General features: G+C 42.1%; 2 protein-coding genes and 1 pseudogene across 4 annotated transcripts in view; all 3 read left to right on the top strand.

The window, feature by feature from the left end:
- LOC148892750 (transcription factor Sox-10-like) overlaps nucleotides 1–1,432 on the top strand; it is a 6,922-nt gene extending 5,490 nt beyond the window's left edge. For both annotated transcript variants that reach the window (XM_089005526.1, XM_089005525.1), the window contains exon 4: nucleotides 1–1,432. This exon is cut by the window's left edge and continues 502 nt beyond it. In XM_089005526.1, the coding sequence (XP_088861652.1) occupies nucleotides 1–289 (289 nt within the window). In that variant the 3' untranslated portion in view covers nucleotides 290–1,432.
- A 428-nt stretch (nucleotides 1,433–1,860) lies between these two features.
- Nucleotides 1,861–4,368, top strand: LOC148892749 (transcription factor SOX-10 pseudogene; annotated as a pseudogene).
- A 1,094-nt stretch (nucleotides 4,369–5,462) lies between these two features.
- On the top strand, nucleotides 5,463–9,568 carry rnaseh2a (ribonuclease H2, subunit A). Of its 2 annotated transcripts, none has more exons than XM_089006823.1 (9): nucleotides 5,463–5,563; nucleotides 5,791–5,922; nucleotides 6,784–6,855; nucleotides 6,980–7,106; nucleotides 7,184–7,271; nucleotides 7,624–7,761; nucleotides 8,017–8,104; nucleotides 8,172–8,295; nucleotides 9,412–9,568. In XM_089006823.1, the coding sequence occupies exons 2-9, from the start codon at nucleotides 5,796–5,798 to the stop codon at nucleotides 9,563–9,565; spliced, it is 918 nt and encodes a 305-aa protein (XP_088862949.1). In that variant the 5' UTR covers nucleotides 5,463–5,563; nucleotides 5,791–5,795; the 3' UTR covers nucleotides 9,566–9,568. The 2 variants fall into 2 exon arrangements, with proteins under 2 accessions (XP_088862949.1, XP_088862950.1); XM_089006824.1 differs by having other exon boundaries at nucleotides 5,522–5,650.
- The last annotated feature ends 1,351 nt before the right edge of the window (nucleotides 9,569–10,919 follow it).

Below are 10,919 nucleotides of genomic sequence, written 5' to 3'. Positions count from 1 at the left end.
ACCCTCGTCAGGCGCGCACGTCACCTACACGCCGCTCAGCCTCCCTCACTATGGCTCCGCTTTCCCCTCGCTGGCCTCCAGAGCTCAGTTTGAATACGGAGACCACCAGGCCCCTGGGGCATACTACACCCACTCCAGTCAGGCGCCCGGGCTGTACTCAGCCTTTTCGTACATGGGTCCTACACAGAGGCCTCTGTACACCACCATAGGCGACCCCTCTAGTGTGGCCCCCTCCCACAGCCCTACACACTGGGAGCAGCCTGTTTACACCACACTCACAAGACCCTGAGGATGGAGTCCGGGAATATATGGGAAGCGTGTGAGAGCAAGCGTGTGTGTGTGTTTACCGATGGGAGTTCGCATGACGTGCGCGTGTGTTTGTATGTCGACGCCATATTGATGTCATATTAAAGGTTTGTACTTTTTTTTTTTAGCTGATAAAATGCATCCGCAGTTGTTCATTGGGGGTCTGGTGCCAAGCTAAACGATACATTTGGAAACAATGTGTGCCATCGGTGACCATGTACGGCAAGGGTGTCAAAGTCATTTTTTGCCGCGGGCCACATTGTTGTTATGGTTTCCTCTCGAGGGCTGTTATGAATTTGGGGAACCCATTATAATGTTTAAATCCCTTCAAATATTACATATGGAGCACACAGCAAATTAATGAATAACTCGTTTTCAAATCTGAAGTCAAGAATAATGACTTTTATTGTGGTTGCCATCCAAAAATATGACATTTTGGCTCCGATTTTAGCAATCATCATGGAATTTAACACATTTGATTTGCTTTCGCGGGCCGAAAAAAATGAGGTGGCGGGCCGGATTTGGCCCGCGGGCCTTGACTTTGACACCTGTGATGTACGGCAACTAAGGAGGAGCCTCTCGACTGTTTTATGAATAAGAACCCAGGAAAGGATTTTGGATTGAGAGCATCCCGTTTTATTAACCAAACTAAAAGAGACTCTTGTTTTGTTTTGTTTTTTAACCTTTTTTATATTACAGTAGTAGTGTCGTTGATGTTGATGTACTAAAGTGACTTTATTGTGACTGACATGATAATACTGACACAGCGTCACCACTGCTTCCGCAGCATGTTTGGTTTAAACTTGGCCCCCAATTTAGGGTTATTTTTTTGGTAACAGCGACTGTTTTTCTTCGCTGATAACTCAATCTGTCTGTCTGTGTGTTTCTATGTCTTCTATCTTTTACTGCTTATTTGATCTGAAGCATTTATGGGAATAATAGGAAAAAGAGAGGGAAAGAGAACTTCTATTTCACATTTTTGCTCCATCTTGGACACTTTACCTCAACTCTAATTATCATTTTGTGCCAATAGCAGAGAACATTTTTTTTCCATGCCTGCTCCATTAGATACAATGTTGAAACAAGCTCACTTTTCTTTCTTTGTAACAAGTTTTCTGAATCAACGATCATCAGTTCAGGGTGTACCCCACTTATTACCCAAAGAGAGTGGAGTTGACACCTATGCTTGCAAACGATTCATCTTCCAGCGTTTTTGACATAGTCAAGAGTAAGTCTTGGACGGATGTCATCTGGTAATTTTTCGTTTTTCAAAATAAAACATAGTTTGGACTCAGATAATAAATAAAACGGAAATTATGTAAATTACAGTAAAGTCTCGTTATATCGATATTCAAGGGAGTCCGAAAAAATATCGATATAACCGGGACTATCGATATATCCGACCCTGTTTGCATGTAATTTTCTCCGTGCGTGCATAGAAATAGTATCGCTATAACCGGGACTATCGATATAACGAGACTTTACTGTATGTATTCTTTTTGCGTGTCCCGGTATCAAATGACTCACGGACCGTTAGCGGTCCGCGGCCCGGTGTTGGGGTCCTCTGACTTAGAGGATCACATTTATTATGCAATTTTCATGTTCATAAGATCCATCCGTCGATTTTACAGCCCGCTTTATCCTCATTAGGTTCGCGGGGGGTAATGATGTACAGTATGTATCGTCCCAGTTGTGGCCTCGAACTAAGCAAATCTATCTGTTCCAGGTCAGGGTCACAGCCCCCCTACACCCCCAACTACCCCGAAAACAGATCTCCAGTCAGGCAAACTGTCAGACAGCAAGCGGGAAGGGGCAACGGGAGGAGGGCCTGTAGGATCAGGGGGCTCCAGGGGACCCCTTGGCGTCGTGGGCGAAGGCTCCTCTGGCGGTCCTTCGTCATCCGGCTCCAAGCCGCACATCGATTTCGGCACCATGGACATCGGCGAGATCAGCAACGAGGTGATGTCCAACATCGAGCCTTTCGACGTCAACGAGTTTGACCAGTACTTGCCACCCAACGGGCATCCCCAAGGCGTCGCCGGAGTCCCCGCTGCGGGGACCTCATCCTATGCCTACGCCCTGGCCGCCGCCAGCGGTCACTCGGCCTGGCTTTCCAAGCAGCAGCAGCAGCAGCAACCTCAGGGCTCCCCTACGTCCTCTGACCACTCCAAGGCCTCCATCAAAAGCGAGTCCGGATCTGGGAGCCACTACGCCGAGGCCTCGTCGTCACCCTCGTCAGGCGCGCACGTCACCTACACGCCGCTCAGCCTCCCTCACTATGGCTCCGCTTTCCCCTCGCTGGCCTCCAGAGCTCAGTTTGAATACGGAGACCACCAGGCCCCTGGGGCATACTACACCCACTCCAGTCAGGCGCCCGGGCTGTACTCAGCCTTTTCGTACATGGGTCCTACACAGAGGCCTCTGTACACCACCATAGGCGACCCCTCTAGTGTGGCCCCCTCCCACAGCCCCACACACTGGGAGCAGCCTGTTTACACCACACTCACAAGACCCTGAGGATGGAGTCCGGGAATATATGGGAAGCGTGTGAGAGCAAGCGTGTGCGTGTGTTTACCGATGGGAGTTCGCATGACGTGCGCGTGTGTTTGTATGTCGACGCCATATTGATGTCATATTAAAGGTTTGTACTTTTTTTTTTTAGCTGATAAAATGCATCCGCAGTTGTTCATTGGGGGTCTGGTGCCAAGCTAAACGATACATTTGGAAACAATGTGTGCCATCGGTGACCATGTACGGCAAGGGTGTCAAAGTCATTTTTTGCCGCGGGCCACATTGTAGTTATGGTTTCCTCTCGAGGGCTGTTATGAATTTGGGGAACCCATTATAATGTTTAAATCCCATCAAATATTACATATGGAGCACACAGCAAATTAATGAATAACTCGTTTTCAAATCTGAAGTCAAGAATAATGACTTTTATTGTGGTTGCCATCCAAAAATATGACATTTTGGCTCCGATTTTAGCAATCATCATGGAATTTAACACATTTGATTTGCTTTCGCGGGCCGAAAAAAATGAGGTGGCGGGCCGGATTTGGCCCGCGGGCCTTGACTTTGACACCTGTGATGTACGGCAACTAAGGAGGAGCCTATCGACTGTTTTATGAATAAGAACCCAGGAAAGGATTTTGGATTGAGAGCATCCCGTTTTATTAACCAAACTAAAAGAGACTCTTGTTTTTTTTTTTAACCTTTTTTATATTACAGTAGTAGTGTCGTTGATGTTGATGTACTAAAGTGACTTTATTGTGACTGACATGATAATACTGACACAGCGTCACCACTGCTTCCGCAGCATGTTTGGTTTAAACTTGGCCCCCAATTTAGGGTTATTTTTTTGGTAACAGCGACCGTTTTTCTTCGCTGATAACTCAATCTGTCTGTCTGTGTGTTTCTATGTCTTCTATCTTTTACTGCTTATTTGATCTGAAGCATTTATGGGAATAATAGGAAAAAGAGAGGGAAAGAGAACTTCTATTTCACATTTTTGCTCCATCTTGGACACTTTACCTCAACTCTAATTATCATTTTGTGCCAATAGCAGAGAACATTTTTTTCCATGCCTGCTCCATTAGATACAATGTTGAAACAAGCTCACTTTTCTTTCTTTGTAACAAGTTTTCTGAATCAACGATCATCGCTAACGTTTTGTAATGAGCTACAGTACAAAGTTCGATCCAGTCTCTTGAGGTGATTGGCCAGCTTTGGGTTCTGCTTAAGGATTACTTGGAATCACATGTACAAATGTTCTGCATTTTTTACTACTCAACAGTTGTTCCTATACGCCAAACAGGCTACCGTACTTCCTCTGTGGCAATGTGAATAATATTCAATACCATGGCCTTCGCAATATGTGATGCATACTTTTCCATTTTATACTGACCCTCTTACCATGCAATTTTTAAGCTATAATTATGCCACACCATTTGCTTCCTCCATTTTTTTGTATAATTCTGAATAGTTTTGTAAAGTGTTTGCCAAGTATTTTGCTTCCTTACAAGAAATAGCAATGTTGAAATATTATTGTTGTCATCTATTAAATCAATTTATTTATAAATAAACGTGTAATATCCGTTTATTTACTATTTATGGCCGCACAAGCGAAGAAGAAACCATTCCCATGTTATTTTATGCAACGCATCAAACACACGCTGCTCTTAGCAAGTGAATATGAAGAAAAGCAAATTATAAACAAGCCGTTGAGTGTGAACTGTAATAATAACACAATCAGCGCCCCAGCAGCTTAAGCTGTTTAGTGTGTTTGTATGCACAGTAGGCTAAAATGGACTACTAAATCCTAGCATTTAATCGGCTGGGGACTGCGTTTTACTGCAAAAAGACAAAGAGAGCCATTGAGTGAGCAAGAGGGATCGAAAGTGAGAAAAAGGGAGGGCGTTAAGAGGCAGGGAGCAGGCCAATTTCAACCTTTCACTAATGGCCTTCCTCGCACACTGCCCTCTTCCACCTGAAAAAGGCACGTGTGACAAAATCAACTTCAAACGTGGCTCCTATTCTGCAACACAGATTCAAATTATCCTGTCATCACCAAACTATGTAGAACCAGATGTTTTGGACAATAGCGGAAACCAAATATTTAAGTATACAACTGCTGTATAATTTATTTGAAATTATTTGAAAAATGCATGTAATGTCTCCAAAGTTCAATATATTTTCTTCTAAAATGAAAATAATAAATACAATACAATACATATTGATTTATATAGCGCTTTAAGAACAGCGGAAGCTGTAACAAAGGGCTTAACATGGACGGCTAGATAAAATGCTTTTTGCAAGAAATTACCCTTTATGTTCTTTTGTGTTTCACATAAATTGACGTGGCAGACCAGATCTTGTCCTCCAGCCTTGGATTGAACACCTGTGTGCTACACTATCAGTGACCACAATAAAAAATGTGTCTTTTTTATAAACAAAAAAAGAGCACAAGAAATTACTTAAAATATAAAGATTGTGTATATGTGTATATGCTAGTAGTTGATATGTCGGCCTCATAGTCAAGCGGTCCAGGGTTTGAACCTCACTTTAAATATCGTGTCGTAAAGGCTGCATTTCCACTCCAGGCCACGGAGCGGCAGTAAGAAACAACGCTTTTGCTGTTGTTTCTACGTCATTACGAGGCGCGAATTATCCTGCTTCAAAGTCTGCTGTCTTCTTCACTTCACGCGTGTACGCATTGTAAATACCCAAGCTGGGAAAAGTCGTTATACTGCCCACTGAGGTAAGATTTAATAAAAAATAAAATCGCGTCATGTAGACTAGAATTACAGTTAAAGAGCAGAATTCCTTCAACGTCCTAATATCATTCGTGAGTAACAGTCGCCGTCCAGTTTAGCATACAGCTAATCCGATTTTCATTGGTAAACATATCAAACAGGTGTCCGACGTAACATGTCACGTTGCCAACGTGACGATGTATTAATTTATGTGAACTATCTTTCCGAGCAGTGGTCATGGATACCAGTGCCTTCGACGCCGATAACTCTGTCAGCTGCCGTCTGTCCTCCATCATCCCTGATATATGTAAAACTGAAGACTGCTGTCTGGGCATTGACGAAGCGGGCAGAGGACCTGTGCTGGGTATGCTGCGGGTTGTTTTCATCCGTACATTTCATTGAGGCCTTACAACAAGTGTCCCATACCAAGTATAAAACATTTGTGTTTGATGGATAAAAGAGGGAGAGGTTGATTTGAAAATAGTGTTATGTCATCGCTGTCTGATTGATGAAACTTTGCAACTCTTGTTTGTCTAGTGATCTCAAAAAAGAAAGAAACAAGGAATGGTCTATCCATCCACCCATTATCCATACCGCTCATTCCTCATTAGGGCCACAAAGGTGCAATGAATGGCTGTAATTATGAATATTTGTGACCATAAAAATATTAACATAAAAATGCAATTGCAAATTTCCCCATTGTGGGACGGATAAAGGTTTCCTGATTCTGATTCTGAACATACGGTGTCTCCTTTTGCTAAACCAGTGAGAATCAGCCCCTCCACTCTCTAAATCGTTGACCGAATTTTAAAGTTCTCGAATGATTGGCAGGTTGGGGTGACTTCTTCTTGTATAGAGGACACTGGATTTGTAGCGGAGTTATATGAAATTGCCTTCTCAATATAAAATAACATTTAGGAAAACATTTCCTGAACCACTAATATCATTTAATAATTACTCTTAGAGAATTGTTTTCAGAAATGCTACTTTCAAATATACCAAAGCTTTCACAACCTTTGGAGTGCTAGACTCTAAACAGTTTATATTCACAGTAAAGGACATGTTGAGATTGCATTGAGAATATATTATTAGAATTTTTAAGAAGCAGGGAAAATCTCAACCGTTTTGCTCATAGTAGGCATGAACGTTCATACAGCAATTTGGTCACACAATGAAAAACCTGTTCAATCGTCTCCTTTGTTTTTGTGCTTTTGTTTTAATTAAGGTCCAATGGTTTATGGAATATGTTTTTGTCCAATTTCCAAAAAGGAAGATCTAAAGGGCTTGAGAGTTGCAGGTAATTTCTCCTGGTTTTATTCATAAACCGTAAATCCATAACCTGCGTTGTCTCAATGCAGCCTTACACATTCAGAAACCAAATTAGCCCCATCTGAGCAAGATGTTTCCTGTTGTTTTTCTAGATTCAAAAACTCTTTCAGAGATGGAAAGAGAGACTCTATTCCAAAAACTAGATGATGCCAAAAGTTTTTTGGGCTGGGCCCTGCATATTCTCTCCCCCAACACCATCTCTACCAGTATGTTACAGAGGTATGGGTGCTCAATGCAATGTGCATTTATTCGTAATGTGTAAATGTGTGAACTAATGACACGTTTGTTTTTGTCAGGACGAAATGCAACCTGAACACCCTGTCACATGATACGGCCATTGGTTTAGTTCAATTTGCATTGGACAATGGCGTGCAGCTCAAAGAGGTTTGTGAATCTGAGTTTTTGTGCTGCACAGTGGAACTTCATGTAGTAATGCAAAACAAAAAAAGGTTGAAGTGAGGTCTTGCAGAAAAAAAACACAAATAAAATAGAGTTCAGGATGATAGTACAGCGTGTAGTATGTACTCAGAGTTCGGTGAGTGTGGCAGTGGGAATGGGCAGGGGGGGCAGGGCTGGGAGGGAGTTGCGTCGCCTGACTGCCTGGTGGCAGAAAGGTATGAATCAATCGGAGTATTAGAGCACAATGTGCTTGACTCTGGAAGTTCCACTAGCCACAGATTCACAAAGGGAAAAACACAATGGGAGTTAACGCAAATATTGTCCTCCATCTCTACAGGTATTCGTGGACACCGTCGGCCCAGCTGAGAAGTATGAAGAGAAGCTTTCAAAGATTTTCCCAGGCATCGATGTCACAGTGAGGCCAAAGGCTGACTCCCTCTTCCCCATCGTCAGTGCAGCCAGTATCTGTGCCAAAGTCAGTCCCCCTGTACCATACCCTGTTTCATCTTATCAGTGCAGGCTTCATTCTCTGTTTTAATTGTTTAAAAAGTATGTATATAATAAATACCGGTTTCTCAATGCACCTCTTTGATCCTCTGATAAGTTTCAGTCATACAATACGTTGCAGTAATGTTTCCAATTGGCCACATAAAAATTCCATGTTTTTCTAAAATTACACAAAAATGGCGACAACTTGTCACGGTGCTAATATTAATCTCTATATTTTCAGGTGGCTAGGGACCATGTTGTGAAGAACTGGAAGTTTGTTGAAAACCTCGGAGAAGTGGATACAGATTATGGCTCAGGATACCCAAATGGTCAAGATTGCATGACGGTTTAATAATTGTTGATGCAATGTTTGCATAATTCTTTTTCTGCTCATAGACCCAAAAACTAAAGCGTGGCTTCAGAAGTACTTGGACCCAGTGTTCGGCTACCCGCAGTTTGTGCGCTTTAGCTGGAGCACGGCCCAAACATTGATTGACAGCAAGGCTGTGACTGTCCATTGGTAAGTGTTCTCGACATTCTTTGATTTCATGGAGGAAAGCATTTTTCTCCATAAGTTGAAATCCTCAACAATTACAGCACACTCTGTTTTTCTTCAACACTGTCTTGTTTTGAAGAGGTTGACCTGTGTCTTTTAAATGATCAATGGTTTACATCTGCTTTCTGAAACATAATCCGGGTTTGCTTACCTTTTGGCCTTCACTTGATATGTCTGTCACTTAAAGGTGGCAGTTCTTTGGCCATCCCAGTTATTGATCGACAGCCAATTAATAAGTCAGTTTTACGACTCATTTAAATAAATAGGATAAGTTAGAGATCTCAAACATAGTTAACCCATTCACTGCCAGGCATGTGCAAAAAAATTTGTCCACTCCAGTGCCAAGGTTTTTGTCATTTTCACTTGAATACCAGGACCCACAGAATATTGAGTTTTAGGACCACATAAACATTCAATGCAGCGTAAGGAACCTTAGACTCTCTTCTTTAATCGGAAAAAAATAATTAATTCCTATATTATATGGGTCTGGAGTTATATGAGCTTGAAATGAGGGCGGGTGTCCAAAATACAATGCAATACATATTGATTTATACTGTATAGCGCTGTAACAACAGCTGAAGCTGGAACAAAACACTGACATGGTAAAAGAGGAAATGCTGCCCCCTTGTGGAAAAAGAAAAAAACATTGCCAGATGCCATGGCCAGCGCTTTGTCCGCACCCAAGCATGAAAAAACAAAACCTGAACAAATTCAGGAATGGCACTCTACGTCCTATTCCCGAATGAATTTGTGAATGGCAGTGAATGAGTTAATAACTAAATTAAATTGTGATTTTCTGTTTCCTTGATACAGTAATCTATAAAAGGTCCAGAAACAGGTTTTATAAGTCCAAAAACTTGTGAAAAGCAAAGTTATTGGGAGTTCCTATAATTATTAAGATCAAAAGGAAGTCCAAAGTGCTTTAAAAATTATTAGTTGTTTGCATCAACATTCAAATCCCCAAAAGTGTGAATCGCTTTATATCCGGCATACGCTTAATTCGGCAAACATTTGACCCGAGGAGATGAGCGCTTATCAATCACACTGAAAATTCACACTTGTTGCTTCATCGCTGTTCAGGGACGATGACGAGGAGGACGGCGAGAAGGCGGCACAGCGGCTGAGCAACCGGTCCATGCTGTCCTACTTCAGTGCGCCAGGTGGTATCACAAACCCAACTCAGACGCATCGCTTCTTCACAGAGCGCAGGTTGACGAGTATGGACACTCTCTGAGGACTGACTTTACATGTAGTGTGAGTTACTTGACACACACAGACAGCACTGCAAGTATATGCAATATTTTCATTTGTTCAATCTGTTTTACTCATAAAATATTTTTTACAAAATATATGCAGACTTGCAAATTTCTCCCATGTGGGTCAAAAATTGATGTTCTTATTTGCTTGAACTGGAGTGAGGAGCAAAAGATGAGGCAAGTTATTTTTAGACCCAATGGTGCTCTCTACTGGCAGTATGGAAAATTACATCTTATTTTCAAAGCCTTATGTGGTGGAAATCCACATTACTCAAACAAATAAGACACCCAAAAATCATTGTAATCACTTGTGGAAGGTCACACTGTAAAAATGTTACACATCATTTTAAATGATTATTTTTTTTAAATACATCTTATTGGCAATACAAAAAAACTGGACATTTTCTAAGAACAAATGACTGGTACACGCTTCCATTCAACAACATTGCTTCACTCAAATAGAAACGTCGATTCTCGTTCAAATAACTTGCAAAAGCATGTTCATAATCACAGAAAATTATAACTTAAAGCCAAATTTAGGCTCTCTTGTGTTAGACACGTTTCATATTGTGAATACAGTACAAAAAGATTGAGATTTTTGAGATCAGTCGTCATTTTTTGACTAATAAGTTTGAAAAACACAACTCACAAGATGCTGTATTTACAGAAAAATGTATAGGATGAGACATCTTTCAGTGCAAATTGTTAAGGCGTTTCTCTGGTCTTGATTTGAGATGGATGCCGAATTTTGCAGCAAATCCCTTGCAGTCGCTGTTTAAAGTGACAGTTCTGCCTCTCCTTTTATCCATACAAAGCAATGAAGACATCATTACGTATGATATGTTATCATAATCAAGAAAGATGCACCGTCCACCCGCAGCCCGTCGTCAGTTCGAATTGGGTTTGTGCCGAGACTCCTGGATCTTTCTCCCACAGTTCATAGCCAGAGTAGACACGGCGAAGGATGACAGGATGATGATGGAGCTCCCCACAAAATGAGACGAAGCCCCTCTGGTGGTGGCCCTCAAGGCTTTCTTGGCGAATGACTCCCGGTCGAAGGCTGCGGTGGCCATTGCGTTCTGGGCAGCGCCTTCCATGGTTGGTTTGGCTTTTCAAGTTGGTCTCTTGTGTGTGAGATGCCTGGTGCGAGGCAGGAGGACAACACCTTGCTGGGTTTAATGCGCTGACTGGCGTCTGATTCGTCCTGGGATCCTTCCTTGACATTCATTTATAACCTCCCCCTCCTTGTGTCACATCCTTCTTAGAAGGCCAATTCTTCTCCTGCGTCAATGGGATTAAAAATAGTGAGCATGTCCACCCAGGCTAAATTGG

The sequence above is a fragment of the Hippocampus bargibanti genome, linkage group LG10 (genome assembly GCF_051943395.1).
Source record: "Hippocampus bargibanti isolate YZ-2025 linkage group LG10, ASM5194339v1, whole genome shotgun sequence".
NCBI classification, from domain to species: Eukaryota; Metazoa; Chordata; class Actinopteri; order Syngnathiformes; family Syngnathidae; genus Hippocampus; species Hippocampus bargibanti.
The sequence above is the reverse complement of the archived record's forward strand: the minus strand, read 5'-3'. Positions and strand labels throughout refer to the sequence as shown.

Coding starts and splice junctions, on each gene's coding strand:
- rnaseh2a (XM_089006823.1), top strand. CDS start 5,796: ATGGATACCAGTGCCTTCGACGCCGATAACTCTGTCAGCTGCCGTCTG. Junction 7,762..8,016: donor CAGCCAGTATCTGTGCCAAA/GTCAGTCCCCCT, acceptor CTATATTTTCAG/GTGGCTAGGGACCATGTTGT. Junction 8,296..9,411: donor AAGGCTGTGACTGTCCATTG/GTAAGTGTTCTC, acceptor ATCGCTGTTCAG/GGACGATGACGAGGAGGACG.